This window comes from Gallinula chloropus (assembly GCF_964237585.1).
Source record: "Gallinula chloropus genome assembly, chromosome: 15".
NCBI classification, from domain to species: Eukaryota; Metazoa; Chordata; class Aves; order Gruiformes; family Rallidae; genus Gallinula; species Gallinula chloropus.
This window is the reverse complement of record NC_140100.1, coordinates 79,716-103,941: the sequence shown is the minus strand read 5'-3', so window position 1 is coordinate 103,941 and position 24,226 is coordinate 79,716. Positions and strand designations below refer to the sequence as shown.

General features: G+C 53.2%; 3 protein-coding genes across 9 annotated transcripts; all 3 read left to right on the top strand.

Moving 5' to 3' along the window:
- The first annotated feature begins 708 nt into the window (after nucleotides 1–708).
- On the top strand, nucleotides 709–5,447 carry LOC311197345 (uncharacterized protein). Of its 3 annotated transcripts, none has more exons than XM_084271095.1 (5): nucleotides 709–1,126; nucleotides 3,168–3,405; nucleotides 3,972–4,014; nucleotides 4,176–4,272; nucleotides 5,122–5,447. In XM_084271095.1, exons 1-5 carry the CDS (start codon nucleotides 1,080–1,082, stop codon nucleotides 5,147–5,149), a joined length of 453 nt encoding a protein of 150 aa, XP_084127221.1. In that variant the 5' UTR covers nucleotides 709–1,079; the 3' UTR covers nucleotides 5,150–5,447. The 3 variants fall into 3 exon arrangements, 1 of the variants encoding a protein (XP_084127221.1); XR_014617627.1 differs by lacking the exon at nucleotides 709–1,126 and adding an exon at nucleotides 1,152–1,317; XR_014617628.1 differs by lacking the exons at nucleotides 709–1,126; nucleotides 3,972–4,014 and having other exon boundaries at nucleotides 3,060–3,405.
- Nucleotides 5,448–8,518: 3,071 nt separating this feature from the next.
- Nucleotides 8,519–13,628, top strand: LOC311197454 (uncharacterized protein). 3 transcript variants are annotated; one of them, XM_084271216.1, is made up of 5 exons: nucleotides 8,519–9,305; nucleotides 11,348–11,585; nucleotides 12,153–12,195; nucleotides 12,357–12,453; nucleotides 13,303–13,628. In XM_084271216.1, the coding sequence occupies exons 1-5, from the start codon at nucleotides 9,259–9,261 to the stop codon at nucleotides 13,328–13,330; spliced, it is 453 nt and encodes a 150-aa protein (XP_084127342.1). In that variant the 5' UTR covers nucleotides 8,519–9,258; the 3' UTR covers nucleotides 13,331–13,628. The 3 variants fall into 3 exon arrangements, 1 of the variants encoding a protein (XP_084127342.1); XR_014617637.1 differs by lacking the exon at nucleotides 8,519–9,305 and adding an exon at nucleotides 9,331–9,496; XR_014617638.1 differs by lacking the exons at nucleotides 8,519–9,305; nucleotides 12,153–12,195 and having other exon boundaries at nucleotides 11,240–11,585.
- A 2,639-nt stretch (nucleotides 13,629–16,267) lies between these two features.
- LOC311197251 (uncharacterized protein) lies at nucleotides 16,268–21,223 on the top strand. 3 transcript variants are annotated; one of them, XM_084270982.1, is made up of 5 exons: nucleotides 16,268–16,900; nucleotides 18,945–19,182; nucleotides 19,746–19,788; nucleotides 19,950–20,046; nucleotides 20,898–21,223. In XM_084270982.1, the coding sequence occupies exons 1-5, from the start codon at nucleotides 16,854–16,856 to the stop codon at nucleotides 20,923–20,925; spliced, it is 453 nt and encodes a 150-aa protein (XP_084127108.1). In that variant the 5' UTR covers nucleotides 16,268–16,853; the 3' UTR covers nucleotides 20,926–21,223. The 3 variants fall into 3 exon arrangements, 1 of the variants encoding a protein (XP_084127108.1); XR_014617620.1 differs by lacking the exon at nucleotides 16,268–16,900 and adding an exon at nucleotides 16,926–17,091; XR_014617621.1 differs by lacking the exons at nucleotides 16,268–16,900; nucleotides 19,746–19,788 and having other exon boundaries at nucleotides 18,837–19,182.
- The last annotated feature ends 3,003 nt before the right edge of the window (nucleotides 21,224–24,226 follow it).

Sequence of the window (24,226 nt, the reverse complement as noted above, 5' to 3'; positions counted from 1 at the left end):
CGGCTTGTGGGTTTTCTGTCTGGCGGGGCTGTTTTGGCAGAGGAGGGCTTAGGGCTTCTCTTGTGGCTGCTGTGGCGTTCAGTGGTTATCGGGGCTTCTTGTGGTGTCTGGGGTTTCCGGGTTTGCTGGTTTCTTCGGCTCGGTGGTTATTTTGCTCTGGTCTTTTGTTGGTTTTCTGGTTTGGGTTTCTTTTGTGGTTTTAATTGGGTTTTTGGGGGTTCCGTGGCTCGCAGGGTTTCTATAATTTTTTATGGTAAATGAAAATGGAGCACAGGTTCTGCTCTGCCTTTTGTTTCCTTGTCAGCCTTTGTTGCCCTTGTGAAATGTCCAAGCCCATTGGAGACATTACTGTTTGGCTTGCTATTTGAGCTTTCTTCTTGGATACCTTGTACCCATTAAGTCCCCAAAAGTTTAAGAGTTGGGTGGTTACCCATCCAGAACCTGTTGTCCTTCTTGTGAGTCTTGGTCCTTCCCAGCCCTCCACTGACCCCTGCCCTTTCTTACTACTCCTCTGATTTTTTTTTTTTTTTTTTCCCCTTGCCTGTACTTCTCTATTCTACTGTCCTGCTCCCTTTTCTTCTCTCCCTTTCTCTTTCTTCATCTCCCTCTCCTTTTTCTTTTTCTCTCTGTGCTTTTTTCCTGCTTTCTCTTCCTCCTTTTTTCGTCTTCCATCTCTGTCCTGCAGGCCACTGCAGTTACTTTCCTTTTCCATCTCTTTGTCGTGATCTGCACCTGTCTTGTTTTCTCCAACAATTTCTCTAGCCTGTTGTCTGGTGTTCTTTTTTTTTTTTTCATTCTATATCTCACTGTCCCAGGCAGCAAGCTGACCCTTGAATATGCTTTATTCTCCATAAATGCAGGTGCTGTTGGCAGCAGTTCATGAAACGAGGGGCATCTCCAGCAGATCCTGTAGAAGACAGAGTTGCTGCCTGAGGAGAGCACGCCTCAAAGTGTGCATCGTCAGATTTGCGCTCGCTAGAGAGTATGGGACGAAGCTGGCATTGGCGTCCTGTCCAGCCAGTGTCAGGTGACACCCACTTTGCTGCGCACTGGTTACAGGAGGATCTAGAGTAATACAGATGTACTTCTCAGCGAAGGCAGCGAAGCAACACTTTCCTTTCAAACGGTGAGGCTGGTAAGGAAAGCGCAGTTTGTCTCTGACTGTCTCTATTCCCTTTGTCTCAGGGAGGCTGAATGAAAATGATGACTTCTTGACTGTGTTATCACACTGGGTGAGTAGGTGTGACATGCTGGAGCTGGATACTGAAGTTGAGTACGTGGTGGAATCGATGGGTCTGTGTTTTCTGCATGGAGAAGGTAACCTGTCATTCGTTTATTTTTCTCAAAATGAAGCAAAGGACTAGGGAAGGTGGGTTCTTCTTCACAGCGCAGATTTTGATGACATTGTTGGAGTAGAAATCCATCCAAGGGTGGTCCTAAAGTTGGCAACATCAGTAGCATAACAAGAGAGTCTCATGGTTCCACTGTAAAGTGGAAGTACAGAAAGCTGTTCAGCTTGCAGAGTGCAGGCCTGTGTGACCTGGGAATCTACTGATGGACTCTGCCTTATGAGGTGAGATATTTTCGATCGAGCAGGGGGAGTCATCGTGACTTAACAATGTGGTAGCTACACTTGTGATGGGCTCCTGCAGTTTTATCAGCTCTCGGACCCCGGAAGGCCTTCATCCTCCCTCCGTCTCTAGGATGAAAAGGCAAAAAATGCCATATTGTGAGGATGATTGAGTACAATTTTCTGCCGCTCCATAAATAACTTTGATACTTAGTATATGTTAGGAGTGCTTGTGGGAGCTTCAGCCTCTTCTCGAAGCAGTCCCGTCTGTCTAAAGCGCGTGCTTTTAAAAACATCTGTGTGTTACATACATTAGGAACTAAAACTGCAGCTTGATTTTCCTCCTCTAGGGCTGATTTTTCATAATTGCTTCACCCCGGTAACAGAAACGGATAGGCCCTGTTTCGTCAGGGTCAGTCCTGACCTCGTTTAAATGCTGCTGCAAAGCTTCAGTGTTTCAGTTTGCAAGCTGTAAAAATACTTTGTTAAAGATAAGAGTGCTTCTTGGAACTTAAGTGGTAGAACCGCCTTCTCAATGGTAGCTTTTGCTGGCTTGCTTTTGTGCAATGTACATCTTTGCCATTGTGATTTAGCGTGCCTGATTGGTTTAGCATACAGACATTGGCACCCGCTGAGTTGATAAACAGGTCTTTCTCACTGTGCCATTTTTCCACTTCCTTTAATTGTATCTTTTTCAGTCTGTAACCACAGTTAATGTCTTTTTTTTTTAAAAAAAGCACACTACAGCAGCTTGCTTTGTTCATGTGTTCAAAAGATGTTTGTGGTTGCTTTTCCCCCAGTTGTTGCTTGGTTTTTTTTCCTCTTTAAATGCTTTCTGAAAGGTAGAACTGCATTTCCTTGTAGGGTGCACTTAGACTTTTTCCACGTTATCGGAGTTGTAAGAACATGTCAGTTTCAACACAGAAAAAAGGTCCAGCTTTTGCCACGAGGCTTTTGCCATTAGGGTTTAGCCTAATGTTGCCGAGGAAGCTTTCTTTCTGCTTCCCTCTAAGCCTTACTGTAAAAAAGAAAAAAAGCTGTCATGGGAAAGCCGGTTAAATCGGGCTCGGACCCCAGATTGTCACCGGTTTAATGCAATGAAAGTGTCCTGACTGGACTGAAGCACCCTAAAACACTTTGCGTGCTGCAGCATAAGAATGCAGATGGCTTATCACGCAGTAACTTGGGGATCAGCACCGTTTGCTGCCACTGGCAGAGGCTTTTTTCTTATTCCTTCTGACTGACACGGCCATAGGAGGTGCCTGTTTTGTGGCAGTAGTGCAGCAGCACCATCTCTCGACCCTGCTGCCTCAGACATTGCTTAGCCTCACTGCATTTTGTTTCCTGGTTTTGCTCGGCAGGACAAGTCCTGTTTGGCTGTAATTGCAGGGTTAGAGTGTAATATGAGGAAAGGAGGGTGTTGGCTTAGGAATTTCTGTTCCGCTTGCCACAGTTTTGCCACCAGTATTGCAGTTGGCGAGGTGGCTGTCGGGCGTGGGAATCGCGGGGGTGAGTCTCAGTGTGGGGACAGGTTTGTTGCTGACGCTTCAGCTGTTGGGGTTTTTGAGTTGCTGATGTGTGTTTTCTCATTCTACAGAACCACCTTCATGTTGCGTTCCAGGGAGTGTACTGTGGATGTACAGGAAAGATCTTTCCTGGTGAGACTGTCTATAACCACCGAAGATGTTCGCCAGCTCTGCGCTGAGAAGTTCGAGGTGGACAAGCCGGCAGAGTGCAGCCCGTTTCTTGTTGTCGACGACACCTGGCAGCAGCTGACGGAGCATACCTGCCCTCGGGAAATGAAGGCTGAGTTGCACAGCTGTCCCCAACCCCAGGTCTTCCACTTTGTCTACAAATGTGTTAACAGAGATCTGTGTGGTGCCATTTGTCACAATGATGACTCCACGTTTTAAAAGCAGCAGCTCGTCGTTGGATTTCTGTTCCTCTTGTTAACGGCTGAAAACATCTTTGTTGGCTGGCATTCCTTAGGAGCCGAGACTGGTCTTAAACCAGGATTGCCCAGTAAAAATCCCTTAGCCACATCAGGCATAGCTTAGAAAACCCCATGTAAATCGTGCCCAGGGCCGGTTATGCAGACTATTCCACCAGCGTGTTTGAGCGAACAGCCACAAGACTCTGCTGCAGCATATCATATCGTGGCCCTCGGCAGGTTGTCTGCTGTGGTGTGCAAATGTCTTATTTTTTTGTGCACCTGGCCTCTAGCCACATGTCATTTTGATTTATATATGTGTATGCTAGACAAGCATTGCAGTAAACTGGCTGGTGTTAGCTTGGGTTCGACTTGTCCCATTCAGGGCATCAGTTAACTCAGAATTACCTGGATGATTGATTGCATTCTTCCCTGTTTTTTTTTTTTGTTTTGTTTTGTTTTTAATTACAGAAAATTGTGGGGGTTTATTATAGACATCTTGCAGCAGTTGCAGGTAGGCTGTCAGGGTCGTCTTCTAAAAATATTTTTTCAGCTGTAAAGAATTCAGTAATTATGCATGTGATTTTAACATTCAATATACAAGAATAAGTCTCTTTCGGGTTTTGGCGTATTGCATTTAAGGTCTCTATGGTTTCTCCTCTTTTCCTGTTACAGGTGAGTTCTTGGGAGCTTGTGGTACCTGTAAGAAGGTCGTAGTATTGGCGCTGGTGATTTCATTGCCTTTATCTGAACTGGATGTACTGTTACCTGGGTTAGTGTTTCTATCCATTGGTTTAGACAGCCTTGTGGGTAGGAAGAGGAAGTTGAAAGAAAAGGATGTAGAGAAGGGGCAGAGAAAGAACGCAGAGAACCGAGTTTAGGATTAAAATGTGTTAGTCTGTCTGCTGGTGCAGGCTCCTCTCAGAAAATGAGCCAAGGAGGTTGGTAAGGTGTTTGTAGTTTTACTGATTTTTTTTTTTTTTCCTGGTTTTTGTGGCTATAGGGGTTGGGTGGGTTGGTTTTTTTACAGGCTCTGGGATTTGTGGGGTTAGTGTGGGCTTGTGAGGTTTTTCTGTTGGTTTGTTTTTTTTAACTGGGGTTCTAAGGGGGGGTTTTGGTTCTCTGCCTTTTGAAGGCTTTGGGGTTCTGTGGGTTGCGGGTTTGGGGGAGGGCTAGGGGCTTCTGTGGTGTTTTGAGTTCCCGCAGCTTTTTCTTGTGGGGTCTGGGGTTTGTGTGTGTCTTTAATGGGGGTTTGTGGCTTCTTTGGTTTTTGGGCTTTGTAGGGGTTTCTAGTTTGTGGGAATTCTTTGGGTATTTTGGTTTGGTTTTTCTTAGGCTGAGAGGCTTTAGGAGGAAAGCCTGTTCTGAGCGTGGTGTTCTCCTTGTAACAGAAGCAGGGTCTCACTGTGGCATGCCAGCTGTCGTGGCTAACAAGGGAGCTTTTTTGTTTTGTGTTGTTATAAATATTACAAGAGTTCCACTTTGTAAAATGCTTTTGTGATGAGTTCAGGCTACGTCTTGCATCCATTGAAAGCAGTATTTACTGGGGCTGAGTCTTCCTGTTTGGAGCTGAGGAAGGAAGTATGGATTGAATAACAATGTATTGGTTTTTGACCTGCAGATGGGGGAAGAAAGTGAGGAAAGACTAACAGAAGAGCAGATTGAGTCACTTCTCCAGGCAGTCACCAGTCTTCTTCCAGGGGATCCAGAAGAACAGCCAAGAGACTTGGCAATGTTGGCTGAAGACGAAGGTGACCAAACCTTGGAGGCATCTCAGCCCAAAGCTGGCAACGGTTTCGACAGAGGAGAATCGGCTAACAATTTTCTGGGTTATACTTGGCAGCAGTTTACTGTTGTATTGGACATTGTTGTAAAATGCCTTAGAATTTTTATTATTCAGAGGTGATGAGGGAACCAGTTGTTTCCAAGAAAGCGTGGCCAAGGCCACTGTTGTTGTGGCATCTTTCCATCGATGGGGCTGGCAGCAGCTGAGTCAGGGCGGTTGGCTCTTTTTGGGGGACTATGGGGTCTTTACAGGGTCTCTTTTTGGTGGGGTCTAGGGCTTTTGGGGGGGGTTCTCTAAGGGGGGGGGTGTGGGGTTCTTTGAGGGGATCTTTATGGGGTCTCATTTTGGGGGGGATGTGAGGGGCTTGGGGGCGTCTTTAAGGAGTCTCAGGTTTTTTGGGGGGTGGTTAGGGTTCTTTATGGGGTCTGTTTGGGGGGTCTGGGTTTTTTGGGGGGGGCTCTTTGGGGAGTTGGGGGGCCCTAAGGGCCTTTTTAGGGGATCGTGGGGGGGCTCTTTGGGGGGGGGGGGGTGTCTCTGAGGGGTTCTGGGGGGGTCTCTCTAGGGTCTATTTTTGGGGTGTTGGGGGTTCCTTCGGGGGTCTTCTAGGGGGTCAGGGGCCAGGGTGGGGTTCGAGGGCTCTCAGAGGGGTCGCAGTAGGGTTGGGAGGGGGGTTGAATTCGCTGGAGGAGATGGGGGGTTGTTAATGAGCGCAGGTCAGCGGCAGACGGGTAATTAGTGGGGCAGGGGGAGCCGAAAAGGGCCGAGCAGAGGCGGAGAGATACGAGCAGAGGCGGAGAGATACGAGCAGAGGCGGAGAGATACGAGCACTGGCGGAAAGGCCCGAGCACTGGCGGAAAGGCCCGAGCACTGGCGGAAAGGCCCGAGCACTGGCGGAAAGGCCCGAGCACTGGCGGAAAGGCCCGAGCACTGGCGGAAAGGCCCGAGCGGGGATTCGAACACGGGGGTCCTCGGTGCTGCCGCCTTGCGGACACGCAGCGGTACTGCGCCCGGGTGGCGCAGCGCACGGAAGCCGCCGCGTTCTGCTGCCTCCGTGCACACTCGCCGCGTTCCTGCGCGGGTGCGCGCAGAGCCCGCTGCGTGCGGACTGCGGCCGGGCGGCGCAGCGCGAGCGGCAGGGCGCTTTAACGAGGGACGCCGCCATTGCGGGGCGGCCGCTCCCTCCCGGTGAGGGGGGGGGGTTCCGCCGCCCGTCGCGGGGTCGGCCGGGGCACTGTCAGGTCCGGGGAACCCCCGAAGGCGATGGGACTCCCTCGGGGGGGCAGATTTTGGGAGGGGGCGCGCGGGGGGTGGGGTCACTGTCATGTGCGGGGATTCGAAGACGGGGTGAGGTCGCCCATCCGGGCGCTGACCGAGCTGGTACCTGCTTAGCTTCCCGGACGGGGAAGCTGTGAGGTCACCGGACGCTCCCTCCCGGAGAGGCGCCGGTACCCCCCCCCCCCTCGCGGGATCGCTCGGTGCTGCCGCCTTGCGGACACGCAGCGGTACTGCGCCCGGGTGGCGCAGCGCACGGAAGCCGCAGCGTTCCGAAAGTTCCCTCCCGGTGAGGCGGGGTTTCCTTCGCCCGTCGCGGGGTCGGCCGGGGCACTGTCAGGTCCGGGGAACCCTCGAAGGTGATGGGACTCCCTCGGGGGGGGTCAGATTTTGGGAGGAGGGGCGCACGTGGCGGGGGCACTGTTAGGTGCGGGGATTCGAAGACGGGGTGAGGTCGCCCATCCGGGCGCTGACCGAACTGGTCCCTGCTTAGCTTCCCGAACGGGGCAGCTGTGCTGTGTAGCCCCCCCCCCAAGCTCGCGCCCCCAAACGGGGGCCCGGAAGCCCCCCGGCGGCCATTTTTCCGTCGGAGCCGCACGGAGATGGGCGCCGCCATGCTCGGCAGCCCCCCGGCCGCCTTTTAACCGCCGGAGCCGCACGGAGATGGGCGCCGCCATGCCCGGAAGCCCCCCGGCGGCCATTTTTCCGCCGTAGCCGCACGGAGATGGGCGCCGCCATGCCCGGAAGCCCCTCGGTCGCCATTTAACCGCCGGAGCCGTACGGAGATGGGCGCCGCCATGCCCGGAAGTCCTCCGGCGGCCATTTTTCCGCCGGAGCCGCACGGAGATGGGCGCCGCCATGCCCGTAAGCCCCTCGGTCGCCATTTAACCGCCGGAGCCGTACGGAGATGGGCGCCGCCATGCCCGGAAGTCCTCCGGCGGCCATTTTTCCGCCGGAGCCGCACTGGAATGTATCCCGGCATGCCCCGCTCCCTTGCGGGGGAGTATATCCCGGCATGCCCCGCTCCTTTCCGGGGCAGTATATCCCGGCATGCCCCGCTCCTTTCCGGGCAGTATAACTGCGGAGCTGCCACGAGGAGCCTGCCCGTGCTTTCCGGGGCGATGAGGGGGCCCGTCGGGATGCCGGCGCTCCCTCCCGGTGAGGCTCCGGTTCCGCCGCCCGTCGCGGGGTCGGCCGGGGCCGGGCGGTCGGCGGGTCGCGGCGCGAGTGGTCGCGGCGGGCCGGGGGTCGGTGCGGGGCGCGCGGGCGGCGAGGCGCCGCGCCTTCCACCCCCCCCCAGCCGCGGCCGGCCTTCTGCCGGCGCCGGTCCGTGCCGGGACGTGTCTCCGCGGCGTCCGGCGGGGTGTCTGGGCCGGGAGGGGGGGGCTCCGCGCCGCGCGGGCAGTGCGCGGAGGGGGTCGCGGCGGGGGCTCGGGGGTGCGGCCGGGCCAGAGCTCCCGTTCCCCGAGCAGCCGGCACGGGAGACACGGGGCACCGAAGGGGCCGGCGGGGCGGGGCGCGACTGGACTCTTCCGGTCAGTCTGAGCGTGTCCGGGCCGCGGGGCTGGCAGGTTTGGGGGGATTTGGGGGTTTGCGTGGGTCTGTGTCTCTCTCTAGTTGCGGCTTGTGGGTTTTCTGTCTGGCGGGGCTGTTTTGGCAGAGGAGGGCTTAGGGCTTCTCTTGTGGCTGCTGTGGCGTTCAGTGGTTATCGGGGCTTCTTGTGGTGTCTGGGGTTTCCGGGTTTGCTGGTTTCTTCGGCTCGGTGGTTATTTTGCTCTGGTCTTTTGTTGGTTTTCTGGTTTGGGTTTCTTTTGTGGTTTTAATTGGGTTTTTGGGGGTTCCGTGGCTCGCAGGGTTTCTATAATTTTTTATGGTAAATGAAAATGGAGCACAGGTTCTGCTCTGCCTTTTGTTTCCTTGTCAGCCTTTGTTGCCCTTGTGAAATGTCCAAGCCCATTGGAGACATTACTGTTTGGCTTGCTATTTGAGCTTTCTTCTTGGATACCTTGTACCCATTAAGTCCCCAAAAGTTTAAGAGTTGGGTGGTTACCCATCCAGAACCTGTTGTCCTTCTTGTGAGTCTTGGTCCTTCCCAGCCCTCCACTGACCCCTGCCCTTTCTTACTACTCCTCTGATTTTTTTTTTTTTTTTTTTCCCCTTGCCTGTACTTCTCTATTCTACTGTCCTGCTCCCTTTTCTTCTCTCCCTTTCTCTTTCTTCATCTCCCTCTCCTTTTTCTTTTTCTCTCTGTGCTTTTTTCCTGCTTTCTCTTCCTCCTTTTTTCGTCTTCCATCTCTGTCCTGCAGGCCACTGCAGTTACTTTCCTTTTCCATCTCTTTGTCGTGATCTGCACCTGTCTTGTTTTCTCCAACAATTTCTCTAGCCTGTTGTCTGGTGTTCTTTTTTTTTTTTTCATTCTATATCTCACTGTCCCAGGCAGCAAGCTGACCCTTGAATATGCTTTATTCTCCATAAATGCAGGTGCTGTTGGCAGCAGTTCATGAAACGAGGGGCATCTCCAGCAGATCCTGTAGAAGACAGAGTTGCTGCCTGAGGAGAGCACGCCTCAAAGTGTGCATCGTCAGATTTGCGCTCGCTAGAGAGTATGGGACGAAGCTGGCATTGGCGTCCTGTCCAGCCAGTGTCAGGTGACACCCACTTTGCTGCGCACTGGTTACAGGAGGATCTAGAGTAATACAGATGTACTTCTCAGCGAAGGCAGCGAAGCAACACTTTCCTTTCAAACGGTGAGGCTGGTAAGGAAAGCGCAGTTTGTCTCTGACTGTCTCTATTCCCTTTGTCTCAGGGAGGCTGAATGAAAATGATGACTTCTTGACTGTGTTATCACACTGGGTGAGTAGGTGTGACATGCTGGAGCTGGATACTGAAGTTGAGTACGTGGTGGAATCGATGGGTCTGTGTTTTCTGCATGGAGAAGGTAACCTGTCATTCGTTTATTTTTCTCAAAATGAAGCAAAGGACTAGGGAAGGTGGGTTCTTCTTCACAGCGCAGATTTTGATGACATTGTTGGAGTAGAAATCCATCCAAGGGTGGTCCTAAAGTTGGCAACATCAGTAGCATAACAAGAGAGTCTCATGGTTCCACTGTAAAGTGGAAGTACAGAAAGCTGTTCAGCTTGCAGAGTGCAGGCCTGTGTGACCTGGGAATCTACTGATGGACTCTGCCTTATGAGGTGAGATATTTTCGATCGAGCAGGGGGAGTCATCGTGACTTAACAATGTGGTAGCTACACTTGTGATGGGCTCCTGCAGTTTTATCAGCTCTCGGACCCCGGAAGGCCTTCATCCTCCCTCCGTCTCTAGGATGAAAAGGCAAAAAATGCCATATTGTGAGGATGATTGAGTACAATTTTCTGCCGCTCCATAAATAACTTTGATACTTAGTATATGTTAGGAGTGCTTGTGGGAGCTTCAGCCTCTTCTCGAAGCAGTCCCGTCTGTCTAAAGCGCGTGCTTTTAAAAACATCTGTGTGTTACATACATTAGGAACTAAAACTGCAGCTTGATTTTCCTCCTCTAGGGCTGATTTTTCATAATTGCTTCACACCGGTAACAGAAACGGATAGGCCCTGTTTCGTCAGGGTCAGTCCTGACCTCGTTTAAATGCTGCTGCAAAGCTTCAGTGTTTCAGTTTGCAAGCTGTAAAAATACTTTGTTAAAGATAAGAGTGCTTCTTGGAACTTAAGTGGTAGAACCGCCTTCTCAATGGTAGCTTTTGCTGGCTTGCTTTTGTGCAATGTACATCTTTGCCATTGTGATTTAGCGTGCCTGATTGGTTTAGCATACAGACATTGGCACCCGCTGAGTTGATAAACAGGTCTTTCTCACTGTGCCATTTTTCCACTTCCTTTAATTGTATCTTTTTCAGTCTGTAACCACAGTTAATGTCTTTTTTTTTTTAAAAAAAGCACACTACAGCAGCTTGCTTTGTTCATGTGTTCAAAAGATGTTTGTGGTTGCTTTTCCCCCAGTTGTTGCTTGGTTTTTTTTCCTCTTTAAATGCTTTCTGAAAGGTAGAACTGCATTTCCTTGTAGGGTGCACTTAGACTTTTTCCACGTTATCGGAGTTGTAAGAACATGTCAGTTTCAACACAGAAAAAAGGTCCAGCTTTTGCCACGAGGCTTTTGCCATTAGGGTTTAGCCTAATGTTGCCGAGGAAGCTTTCTTTCTGCTTCCCTCTAAGCCTTACTGTAAAAAAGAAAAAAAGCTGTCATGGGAAAGCCGGTTAAATCGGGCTCGGACCCCAGATTGTCACCGGTTTAATGCAATGAAAGTGTCCTGACTGGACTGAAGCACCCTAAAACACTTTGCGTGCTGCAGCATAAGAATGCAGATGGCTTATCACGCAGTAACTTGGGGATCAGCACCGTTTGCTGCCACTGGCAGAGGCTTTTTTCTTATTCCTTCTGACTGACACGGCCATAGGAGGTGCCTGTTTTGTGGCAGTAGTGCAGCAGCACCATCTCTCGACCCTGCTGCCTCAGACATTGCTTAGCCTCACTGCATTTTGTTTCCTGGTTTTGCTCGGCAGGACAAGTCCTGTTTGGCTGTAATTGCAGGGTTAGAGTGTAATATGAGGAAAGGAGGGTGTTGGCTTAGGAATTTCTGTTCCGCTTGCCACAGTTTTGCCACCAGTATTGCAGTTGGCGAGGTGGCTGTCGGGCGTGGGAATCGCGGGGGTGAGTCTCAGTGTGGGGACAGGTTTGTTGCTGACGCTTCAGCTGTTGGGGTTTTTGAGTTGCTGATGTGTGTTTTCTCATTCTACAGAACCACCTTCATGTTGCGTTCCAGGGAGTGTACTGTGGATGTACAGGAAAGATCTTTCCTGGTGAGACTGTCTATAACCACCGAAGATGTTCGCCAGCTCTGCGCTGAGAAGTTCGAGGTGGACAAGCCGGCAGAGTGCAGCCCGTTTCTTGTTGTCGACGACACCTGGCAGCAGCTGACGGAGCATACCTGCCCTCGGGAAATGAAGGCTGAGTTGCACAGCTGTCCCCAACCCCAGGTCTTCCACTTTGTCTACAAATGTGTTAACAGAGATCTGTGTGGTGCCATTTGTCACAATGATGACTCCACGTTTTAAAAGCAGCAGCTCGTCGTTGGATTTCTGTTCCTCTTGTTAACGGCTGAAAACATCTTTGTTGGCTGGCATTCCTTAGGAGCCGAGACTGGTCTTAAACCAGGATTGCCCAGTAAAAATCCCTTAGCCACATCAGGCATAGCTTAGAAAACCCCATGTAAATCGTGCACAGGGCCGGTTATGCAGACTATTCCACCAGCGTGTTTGAGCGAACAGCCACAAGACTCTGCTGCAGCATATCATATCGTGGCCCTCGGCAGGTTGTCTGCTGTGGTGTGCAAATGTCTTATTTTTTTTTGCACCTGGCCTCTAGCCACATGTCATTTTGATTTATATATGTGTATGCTAGACAAGCATTGCAGTAAACTGGCTGGTGTTAGCTTGGGTTCGACTTGTCCCATTCAGGGCATCAGTTAACTCAGAATTACCTGGATGATTGATTGCATTCTTTCCTGTTTTTTTTTTTTTGTTTTGTTTTGTTTTTAATTACAGAAAATTGTGGGGGTTTATTATAGACATCTTGCAGCAGTTGCAGGTAGGCTGTCAGGGTCGTCTTCTAAAAATATTTTTTCAGCTGTAAAGAATTCAGTAATTATGCATGTGATTTTAACATTCAATATACAAGAATAAGTCTCTTTCGGGTTTTGGCGTATTGCATTTAAGGTCTCTATGGTTTCTCCTCTTTTCCTGTTACAGGTGAGTTCTTGGGAGCTTGTGGTACCTGTAAGAAGGTCGTAGTATTGGCGCTGGTGATTTCATTGCCTTTATCTGAACTGGATGTACTGTTACCTGGGTTAGTGTTTCTATCCATTGGTTTAGACAGCCTTGTGGGTAGGAAGAGGAAGTTGAAAGAAAAGGATGTAGAGAAGGGGCAGAGAAAGAACGCAGAGAACCGAGTTTAGGATTAAAATGTGTTAGTCTGTCTGCTGGTGCAGGCTCCTCTCAGAAAATGAGCCAAGGAGGTTGGTAAGGTGTTTGTAGTTTTACTGATTTTTTTTTTTTTTCCTGGTTTTTGTGGCTATAGGGGTTGGGTGGGTTGGTTTTTTTACAGGCTCTGGGATTTGTGGGGTTAGTGTGGGCTTGTGAGGTTTTTCTGTTGGTTTGTTTTTTTTAACTGGGGTTCTAAGGGGGGGTTTTGGTTCTCTGCCTTTTGAAGGCTTTGGGGTTCTGTGGGTTGCGGGTTTGGGGGAGGGCTAGGGGCTTCTGTGGTGTTTTGAGTTCCCGCAGCTTTTTCTTGTGGGGTCTGGGGTTTGTGTGTGTCTTTAATGGGGGTTTGTGGCTTCTTTGGTTTTTGGGCTTTGTAGGGGTTTCTAGTTTGTGGGAATTCTTTGGGTATTTTGGTTTGGTTTTTCTTAGGCTGAGAGGCTTTAGGAGGAAAGCCTGTTCTGAGCGTGGTGTTCTCCTTGTAACAGAAGCAGGGTCTCACTGTGGCATGCCAGCTGTCGTGGCTAACAAGGGAGCTTTTTTGTTTTGTGTTGTTATAAATATTACAAGAGTTCCACTTTGTAAAATGCTTTTGTGATGAGTTCAGGCTACGTCTTGCATCCATTGAAAGCAGTATTTACTGGGGCTGAGTCTTCCTGTTTGGAGCTGAGGAAGGAAGTATGGATTGAATAACAATGTATTGGTTTTTGACCTGCAGATGGGGGAAGAAAGTGAGGAAAGACTAACAGAAGAGCAGATTGAGTCACTTCTCCAGGCAGTCACCAGTCTTCTTCCAGGGGATCCAGAAGAACAGCCAAGAGACTTGGCAATGTTGGCTGAAGACGAAGGTGACCAAACCTTGGAGGCATCTCAGCCCAAAGCTGGCAACGGTTTCGACAGAGGAGAATCGGCTAACAATTTTCTGGGTTATACTTGGCAGCAGTTTACTGTTGTATTGGACATTGTTGTAAAATGCCTTAGAATTTTTATTATTCAGAGGTGATGAGGGAACCAGTTGTTTCCAAGAAAGCGTGGCCAAGGCCACTGTTGTTGTGGCATCTTTCCATCGATGGGGCTGGCAGCAGCTGAGTCAGGGCGGTTGGCTCTTTTTGGGGGACTATGGGGTCTTTACAGGGTCTCTTTTTGGTGGGGTCTAGGGCTTTTGGGGGGGGTTCTCTAAGGGGGGGGGTGTGGGGTTCTTTGAGGGGATCTTTATGGGGTCTCATTTTGGGGGGGATGTGAGGGGCTTGGGGGCGTCTTTAAGGAGTCTCAGGTTTTTTGGGGGTGGTTAGGGTTCTTTATGGGGTCTGTTTGGGGGGTCTGGGTTTTTTGGGGGGGGCTCTTTGGGGAGTTGGGGGGCCCTAAGGGCCTTTTTAGGGGATCGTGGGGGGGCTCTTTGGGGGGGGGGGGTGTCTCTGAGGGGTTCTGGGGGGGTCTCTCTAGGGTCTATTTTTGGGGTGTTGGGGGTTCCTTCGGGGGTCTTCTAGGGGGTCAGGGGCCAGGGTGGGGTTCGAGGGCTCTCAGAGGGGTCGCAGTAGGGTTGGGAGGGGGGTTGAATTCGCTGGAGGAGATGGGGGGTTGTTAATGAGCGCAGGTCAGCGGCAGACGGGTAATTAGTGGGGCAGGGGGAGCCGAAAAGGGCCGAGCAGAGGCGGAGAGATACGAGCAGAGGCGGAGAGATACGAGCAGAGGCGGAGAGATACGAGCACTGGCGGAAAGGCCCGAGCACTGGCGGAAAGGCCCGAGCGGGGATTCGAACACGGGGGTCCTCGGTGCTGCCGCCTTGCGGACACGCAGCGGTACTGCGCCCGGGTGGCGCAGCGCACGGAAGCCGCAGCGTTCCGAAAGTTCCCTCCCGGTGAGGCGGGGTTTCCTTCGCCCGTCGCGGGGTCGGCCGGGGCACTGTCAGGTCCGGGGAACCCTCGAAGGTGATGGGACTCCCTCGGGGGGGGTCAGATTTTGGGAGGAGGGGCGCACGTGGCGGGGGCACTGTTAGGTGCGGGGATTCGAAGACGGGGTGAGGTCGCCCATCCGGGCGCTGACCGAACTGGTCCCTGCTTAGCTTCCCGAACGGGGCAGCTGTGCTGTGTAGCCCCCCCCCCAAGCTCGCGCCCCCAAACGGGGGCCCGGAAGCCCCCCGGCGGCCATTTTTCCGTCGGAGCCGCACGGAGATGGGCGCCGCCATGCTCGGCAGCCCCCCGGCCGCCTTTTAACCGCCGGAGCCGCACGGAGATGGGCGCCGCCATGCCCGGAAGCCCCCCGGCGGCCATTTTTCCGCCGTAGCCGCACGGAGATGGGCGCCGCCATGCCCGTAAGCCCCTCGGTCGCCATTTAACCGCCGGAGCCGTACGGAGATGGGCGCCGCCATGCCCGGAAGTCCTCCGGCGGCCATTTTTCCGCCGGAGCCGCACGGAGATGGGCGCCGCCATGCCCGTAAGCCCCTCGGTCGCCATTTAACCGCCGGAGCCGTACGGAGATGGGCGCCGCCATGCCCGGAAGTCCTCCGGCGGCCATTTTTCCGCCGGAGCCGCACTGGAATGTATCCCGGCATGCCCCGCTCCCTTGCGGGGGAGTATATCCCGGCATGCCCCGCTCCTTTCCGGGGCAGTATATCCCGGCATGCCCCGCTCCTTTCCGGGCAGTATAACTGCGGAGCTGCCACGAGGAGCCTGCCCGTGCTTTCCGGGGCGATGAGGGGGCCCGTCGGGATGCCGGCGCTCCCTCCCGGTGAGGCTCCGGTTCCGCCGCCCGTCGCGGGGTCGGCCGGGGCCGGGCGGTCGGCGGGTCGCGGCGCGAGTGGTCGCGGCGGGCCGGGGGTCGGTGCGGGGCGCGCGGGCGGCGAGGCGCCGCGCCTTCCACCCCCCCCCAGCCGCGGCCGGCCTTCTGCCGGCGCCGGTCCGTGCCGGGACGTGTCTCCGCGGCGTCCGGCGGGGTGTCTGGGCCGGGAGGGGGGGGCTCCGCGCCGCGCGGGCAGTGCGCGGAGGGGGTCGCGGCGGGGGCTCGGGGGTGCGGCCGGGCCAGAGCTCCCGTTCCCCGAGCAGCCGGCACGGGAGACACGGGGCACCGAAGGGGCCGGCGGGGCGGGGCGCGACTGGGCTCTTCCGGTCAGTCTGAGCGTGTCCGGGCCGCGGGGCTGGCAGGTTTGGGGGGATTTGGGGGTTTGCGTGGGTCTGTGTCTCTCTCTAGTTGCGGCTTGTGGGTTTTCTGTCTGGCGGGGCTGTTTTGGCAGAGGAGGGCTTAGGGCTTCTCTTGTGGCTGCTGTGGCGTTCAGTGGTTATCGGGGCTTCTTGTGGTGTCTGGGGTTTCCGGGTTTGCTGGTTTCTTCGGCTCGGTGGTTATTTTGCTCTGGTCTTTTGTTGGTTTTCTGGTTTGGGTTTCTTTTGTGGTTTTAATTGGGTTTTTGGGGGTTCCGTGGCTCGCAGGGTTTCTATAATTTTTTATGGTAAATGAAAATGGAGCACAGGTTCTGCTCTGCCTTTTGTTTCCTTGTCAGCCTTTGTTGCCCTTGTGAAATGTCCAAGCCCATTGGAGACATTACTGTTTGGCTTGCTATTTGAGCTTTCTTCTTGGATACCTTGTACCCATTAAGTCCCCAAAAGTTTAAGAGTTGGGTGGTTACCCATCCAGAACCTGTTGTCCTTCTTGTGAGTCTTGGTCCTTTCCAGCCCTCCACTGACCCCTGCCCTTTCTTACTACTCCTCTGATTTTTTTTTTTTTTTTTTTCCCCTTGCCTGTACTTCTCTATTCTACTGTCCTGCTCCCTTTTCTTCTCTCCCTTTCTCTTTCTTCATCTCCCTCTCCTTTTTCTTTTTCTCTCTGTGCTTTTTTCCTGCTTTCTCTTCCTCCTTTTTTCGTCTTCCATCTCTGTCCTGCAGGCCACTGCAGTTACTTTCCTTTTCCATCTCTTTGTCGTGATCTGCACCTGTCTTGTTTTCTCCAACAATTTCTCTAGCCTGTTGTCTGGTGTTCTTTTTTTTTTTTTCATTCTATATCTCACTGTCCCAGGCAGCAAGCTGACCCTTGAATATGCTTTATTCTCCATAAATGCAGGTGCTGTTGGCAGCAGTTCATGAAACGAGGGGCATCTCCAGCAGATCCTGTAGAAGACAGAGTTGCTGCCTGAGGAGAGCACGCCTCAAAGTGTGCATCGTCAGATTTGCGCTCGCTAGAGAGTATGGGACGAAGCTGGCATTGGCGTCCTGTCCAGCCAGTGTCAGGTGACACCCACTTTGCTGCGCACTGGTTACAGGAGGATCTAGAGTAATACAGATGTACTTCTCAGCGAAGGCAGCGAAGCAACACTTTCCTTTCAAACGGTGAGGCTGGTAAGGAAAGCGCAGTTTGTCTCTGACTGTCTCTATTCCCTTTGTCTCAGGGAGGCTGAATGAAAATGATGACTTCTTGACTGTGTTATCACACTGGGTGAGTAGGTGTGACATGCTGGAGCTGGATACTGAAGTTGAGTACGTGGTGGAATCGATGGGTCTGTGTTTTCTGCATGGAGAAGGTAACCTGTCATTCGTTTATTTTTCTCAAAATGAAGCAAAGGACTAGGGAAGGTGGGTTCTTCTTCACAGCGCAGATTTTGATGACATTGTTGGAGTAGAAATCCATCCAAGGGTGGTCCTAAAGTTGGCAACATCAGTAGCATAACAAGAGAGTCTCATGGTTCCACTGTAAAGTGGAAGTACAGAAAGCTGTTCAGCTTGCAGAGTGCAGGCCTGTGTGACCTGGGAATCTACTGATGGACTCTGCCTTATGAGGTGAGATATTTTCGATCGAGCAGGGGGAGTCATCGTGACTTAACAATGTGGTAGCTACACTTGTGATGGGCTCCTGCAGTTTTATCAGCTCTCGGACCCCGGAAGGCCTTCATCCTCCCTCCGTCTCTAGGATGAAAAGGCAAAAAATGCCATATTGTGAGGATGATTGAGTACAATTTTCTGCCGCTCCATAAATAACTTTGATACTTAGTATATGTTAGGAGTGCTTGTGGGAGCTTCAGCCTCTTCTCGAAGCAGTCCCGTCTGTCTAAAGCGCGTGCTTTTAAAAACATCTGTGTGTTACATACATTAGGAACTAAAACTGCAGCTTGATTTTCCTCCTCTAGGGCTGATTTTTCATAATTGCTTCACACCGGTAACAGAAACGGATAGGCCCTGTTTCGTCAGGGTCAGTCCTGACCTCGTTTAAATGCTGCTGCAAAGCTTCAGTGTTTCAGTTTGCAAGCTGTAAAAATACTTTGTTAAAGATAAGAGTGCTTCTTGGAACTTAAGTGGTAGAACCGCCTTCTCAATGGTAGCTTTTGCTGGCTTGCTTTTGTGCAATGTACATCTTTGCCATTGTGATTTAGCGTGCCTGATTGGTTTAGCATACAGACATTGGCACCCGCTGAGTTGATAAACAGGTCTTTCTCACTGTGCCATTTTTCCACTTCCTTTAATTGTATCTTTTTCAGTCTGTAACCACAGTTAATGTCTTTTTTTTTTTTTAAAAAAAGCACACTACAGCAGCTTGCTTTGTTCATGTGTTCAAAAGATGTTTGTGGTTGCTTTTCCCCCAGTTGTTGCTTGGTTTTTTTTCCTCTTTAAATGCTTTCTGAAAGGTAGAACTGCATTTCCTTGTAGGGTGCACTTAGACTTTTTCCACGTTATCGGAGTTGTAAGAACATGTCAGTTTCAACACAGAAAAAAGGTCCAGCTTTTGCCACGAGGCTTTTGCCATTAGGGTTTAGCCTAATGTTGCCGAGGAAGCTTTCTTTCTGCTTCCCTCTAAGCCTTACTGTAAAAAAGAAAAAAAGCTGTTATGGGAAAGCCGGTTAAATCGGGCTCGGACCCCAGATTGTCACCGGTTTAATGCAATGAAAGTGTCCTGACTGGACTGAAGCACCCTAAAACACTTTGCGTGCTGCAGCATAAGAATGCAGATGGCTTATCACGCAGTAACTTGGGGATCAGCACCGTTTGCTGCCACTGGCAGAGGCTTTTTTCTTATTCCTTCTGACTGACACGGCCATAGGAGGTGCCTGTTTTGTGGCAGTAGTGCAGCAGCACCATCTCTCGACCCTGCTGCCTCAGACATTGCTTAGCCTCACTGCATTTTGTTTCCTGGTTTTGCTCGGCAGGACAAGTCCTGTTTGGCTGTAATTGCAGGGTTAGAGTGTAATATGAGGAAAGGAGGGTGTTGGCTTAGGAATTTCTGTTCCGCTTGCCACAGTTTTGCCACCAGTATTGCAGTTGGCGAGGTGGCTGTCGGGCGTGGGAATCGCGGGGGTGAGTCTCAGTGTGGGGACAGGTTTGTTGCTGACGCTTCAGCTGTTGGGGTTTTTGAGTTGCTGATGTGTGTTTTCTCATTCTACAGAACCACCTTCATGTTGCGTTCCAGGGAGTGTACTGTGGATGTACAGGAAAGATCTTTCCTGGTGAGACTGTCTATAACCACCGAAGATGTTCGCCAGCTCTGCGCTGAGAAGTTCGAGGTGGACAAGCCGGCAGAGTGCAGCCCGTTTCTTGTTGTCGACGACACCTGGCAGCAGCTGACGGAGCATACCTGCCCTCGGGAAATGAAGGCTGAGTTGCACAGCTGTCCCCAACCCCAGGTCTTCCACTTTGTCTACAAATGTGTTAACAGAGATCTGTGTGGTGCCATTTGTCACAATGATGACTCCACGTTTTAAAAGCAGCAGCTCGTCGTTGGATTTCTGTTCCTCTTGTTAACGGCTGAAAACATCTTTGTTGGCTGGCATTCCTTAGGAGCCGAGACTGGTCTTAAACCAGGATTGCCCAGTAAAAATCCCTTAGCCACATCAGGCATAGCTTAGAAAACCCCATGTAAATCGTGCCCAGGGCCGGTTATGCAGACTATTCCACCAGCGTGTTTGAGCGAACAGCCACAAGACTCTGCTGCAGCATATCATATCGTGGCCCTCGGCAGGTTGTCTGCTGTGGTGTGCAAATGTCTTATTTTTTTTGCACCTGGCCTCTAGCCACATGTCATTTTGATTTATATATGTGTATGCTAGACAAGCATTGCAGTAAACTGGCTGGTGTTAGCTTGGGTTCGACTTGTCCCATTCAGGGCATCAGTTAACTCAGAATTACCTGGATGATTGATTGCATTCTTTCCTGTTTTTTTTTTGTTTTGTTTTGTTTTTAATTACAGAAAATTGTGGGGGTTTATTATAGACATCTTGCAGCAGTTGCAGGTAGACTGTCAGGGTCGTCTTCTAAAAATATTTTTTCAGCTGTAAAGAATTCAGTAATTATGCATGTGATTTTAACATTCAATATACAAGAATAAGTCTCTTTCGGGTTTTGGCGTATTGCATTTAAGGTCTCTATGGTTTCTCCTCTTTTCCTGTTACAGGTGAGTTCTTGGGAGCTTGTGGTACCTGTAAGAAGGTCGTAGTATTGGCGCTGGTGATTTCATTGCCTTTATCTGAACTGGATGTACTGTTACCTGGGTTAGTGTTTCTATCCATTGGTTTAGACAGCCTTGTGGGTAGGAAGAGGAAGTTGAAAGAAAAGGATGTAGAGAAGGGGCAGAGAAAGAACGCAGAGAACCGAGTTTAGGATTAAAATGTGTTAGTCTGTCTGCTGGTGCAGGCTCCTCTCAGAAAATGAGCCAAGGAGGTTGGTAAGGTGTTTGTAGTTTTACTGATTTTTTTTTTTTTTTTCCTGGTTTTTGTGGCTATAGGGGTTGGGTGGGTTGGTTTTTTTACAGGCTCTGGGATTTGTGGGGTTAGTGTGGGCTTGTGAGGTTTTTCTGTTGGTTTGTTTTTTTTAACTGGGGTTCTAAGGGGGGGTTTTGGTTCTCTGCCTTTTGAAGGCTTTGGGGTTCTGTGGGTTGCGGGTTTGGGGGAGGGCTAGGGGCTTCTGTGGTGTTTTGAGTTCCCGCAGCTTTTTCTTGTGGGGTCTGGGGTTTGTGTGTGTCTTTAATGGGGGTTTGTGGCTTCTTTGGTTTTTGGGCTTTGTAGGGGTTTCTAGTTTGTGGGAATTCTTTGGGTATTTTGGTTTGGTTTTTCTTAGGCTGAGAGGCTTTAGGAGGAAAGCCTGTTCTGAGCGTGGTGTTCTCCTTGTAACAGAAGCAGGGTCTCACTGTGGCATGCCAGCTGTCGTGGCTAACAAGGGAGCTTTTTTGTTTTGTGTTGTTATAAATATTACAAGAGTTCCACTTTGTAAAATGCTTTTGTGATGAGTTCAGGCTACGTCTTGCATCCATTGAAAGCAGTATTTACTGGGGCTGAGTCTTCCTGTTTGGAGCTGAGGAAGGAAGTATGGATTGAATAACAATGTATTGGTTTTTGACCTGCAGATGGGGGAAGAAAGTGAGGAAAGACTAACAGAAGAGCAGATTGAGTCACTTCTCCAGGCAGTCACCAGTCTTCTTCCAGGGGATCCAGAAGAACAGCCAAGAGACTTGGCAATGTTGGCTGAAGACGAAGGTGACCAAACCTTGGAGGCATCTCAGCCCAAAGCTGGCAACGGTTTCGACAGAGGAGAATCGGCTAACAATTTTCTGGGTTATACTTGGCAGCAGTTTACTGTTGTATTGGACATTGTTGTAAAATGCCTTAGAATTTTTATTATTCAGAGGTGATGAGGGAACCAGTTGTTTCCAAGAAAGCGTGGCCAAGGCCACTGTTGTTGTGGCATCTTTCCATCGATGGGGCTGGCAGCAGCTGAGTCAGGGCGGTTGGCTCTTTTTGGGGGACTATGGGGTCTTTACAGGGTCTCTTTTTGGTGGGGTCTAGGGCTTTTGGGGGGGGTTCTCTAAGGGGGGGGGTGTGGGGTTCTTTGAGGGGATCTTTATGGGGTCTCATTTTGGGGGGGATGTGAGGGGCTTGGGGGCGTCTTTAAGGAGTCTCAGGTTTTTTGGGGGGTGGTTAGGGTTCTTTATGGGGTCTGTTTGGGGGGTCTGGGTTTTTTGGGGGGGGCTCTTTGGGGAGTTGGGGGGCCCTAAGGGCCTTTTTAGGGGATCGTGGGGGGGCTCTTTGGGGGGGGGGGTGTCTCTGAGGGGTTCTGGGGGGGTCTCTCTAGGGTCTATTTTTGGGGTGTTGGGGGTTCCTTCGGGGGTCTTCTAGGGGGTCAGGGGCCAGGGTGGGGTTCGAGGGCTCTCAGAGGGGTCGCAGTAGGGTTGGGAGGGGGGTTGAATTCGCTGGAGGAGATGGGGGGTTGTTAATGAGCGCAGGTCAGCGGCAGACGGGTAATTAGTGGGGCAGGGGGAGCCGAAAAGGGCCGAGCAGAGGCGGAGAGATACGAGCAGAGGCGGAGAGATACGAGCACTGGCGGAAAGGCCCGAGCACTGGCGGAAAGGCCCGAGCGGGGATTCGAACACGGGGGTCCTCGGTGCTGCCGCCTTGCGGACACGCAGCGGTACTGCGCCCGGGTGGCGCAGCGCACGGAAGCCGCCGCGTTCTGCTGCCTCCGTGCACACTCGCCGCGTTCCTGCGCGGGTGCGCGCAGAGCCCGCTGCGTGCGGACTGCGGCCGGGCGGCGCAGCGCGAGCGGCAGGGCGCTTTAACGAGGGACGCCGCCATTGCGGGGCGGCCGCTCCCTCCCGGTGAGGGGGGGGGTTCCGCCGCCCGTCGCGGGGTCGGCCGGGGCACTGTCAGGTCCGGGGAACCCCCGAAGGCGATGGGACTCCCTCGGGGGGGCAGATTTTGGGAGGGGGCGCGCGGGGGGTGGGGTCACTGTCATGTGCGGGGATTCGAAGACGGGGTGAGGTCGCCCATCCGGGCGCTGACCGAGCTGGTACCTGCTTAGCTTCCCGGACGGGGAAGCTGTGAGGTCACCGGACGCTCCCTCCCGGAGAGGCGCCGGTACCCCCCCCCCCCTCGCGGGATCGCTCGGTGCTGCCGTCTTGCGGACACGCAGCGGTACTGCGCCCGGGTGGCGCAGCGCACGGAAGCCGCAGCGTTCCGAAAGTTCCCTCCCGGTGAGGCGGGGTTTCCTTCGCCCGTCGCGGGGTCGGCCGGGGCACTGTCAGGTCCGGGGAACCCTCGAAGGTGATGGGACTCCCTCGGGGGGGGTCAGATTTTGGGAGGAGGGGCGCACGTGGCGGGGGCACTGTTAGGTGCGGGGATTCGAAGACGGGGTGAGGTCGCCCATCCGGGCGCTGACCGAACTGGTCCCTGCTTAGCTTCCCGAACGGGGCAGCTGTGCTGTGTAGCCCCCCCCCCAAGCTCGCGCCCCCAAACGGGGGCCCGGAAGCCCCCCGGCGGCCATTTTTCCGTCGGAGCCGCACGGAGATGGGCGCCGCCATGCTCGGCAGCCCCCCGGCCGCCTTTTAACCGCCGGAGCCGCACGGAGATGGGCGCCGCCATGCCCGGAAGCCCCCCGGCGGCCATTTTTCCGCCGTAGCCGCACGGAGATGGGCGCCGCCATGCCCGTAAGCCCCTCGGTCGCCATTTAACCGCCGGAGCCGTACGGAGATGGGCGCCGCCATGCCCGGAAGTCCTCCGGCGGCCATTTTTCCGCCGGAGCCGCACGGAGATGGGCGCCGCCATGCCCGTAAGCCCCTCGGTCGCCATTTAACCGCCGGAGCCGTACGGAGATGGGCGCCGCCATGCCCGGAAGTCCTCCGGCGGCCATTTTTCCGCCGGAGCCGCACTGGAATGTATCCCGGCATGCCCCGCTCCCTTGCGGGGGAGTATATCCCGGCATGCCCCGCTCCTTTCCGGGGCAGTATATCCCGGCATGCCCCGCTCCTTTCCGGGCAGTATAACTGCGGAGCTGCCACGAGGAGCCTGCCCGTGCTTTCCGGGGCGATGAGGGGGCCCGTCGGGATGCCGGCGCTCCCTCCCGGTGAGGCTCCGGTTCCGCCGCCCGTCGCGGGGTCGGCCGGGGCCGGGCGGTCGGCGGGTCGCGGCGCGAGTGGTCGCGGCGGGCCGGGGGTCGGTGCGGGGCGCGCGGGCGGCGAGGCGCCGCGCCTTCCACCCCCCCCCAGCCGCGGCCGGCCTTCTGCCGGCGCCGGTCCGTGCCGGGACGTGTCTCCGCGGCGTCCGGCGGGGTGTCTGGGCCGGGAGGGGGGGGCTCCGCGCCGCGCGGGCAGTGCGCGGAGGGGGTCGCGGCGGGGGCTCGGGGGTGCGGCCGGGCCAGAGCTCCCGTTCCCCGAGCAGCCGGCACGGGAGACACGGGGCACCGAAGGGGCCGGCGGGGCGGGGCGCGACTGGGCTCTTCCGGTCAGTCTGAGCGTGTCCGGGCCGCGGGGCTGGCAGGTTTGGGGGGATTTGGGGGTTTGCGTGGGTCTGTGTCTCTCTCTAGTTGCGGCTTGTGGGTTTTCTGTCTGGCGGGGCTGTTTTGGCAGAGGAGGGCTTAGGGCTTCTCTTGTGGCTGCTGTGGCGTTCAGTGGTTATCGGGGCTTCTTGTGGTGTCTGGGGTTTCCGGGTTTGCTGGTTTCTTCGGCTCGGTGGTTATTTTGCTCTGGTCTTTTGTTGGTTTTCTGGTTTGGGTTTCTTTTGTGGTTTTAATTGGGTTTTTGGGGGTTCCGTGGCTCGCAGGGTTTCTATAATTTTTTATGGTAAATGAAAATGGAGCACAGGTTCTGCTCTGCCTTTTGTTTCCTTGTCAGCCTTTGTTGCCCTTGTGAAATGTCCAAGCCCATTGGAGACATTACTGTTTGGCTTGCTATTTGAGCTTTCT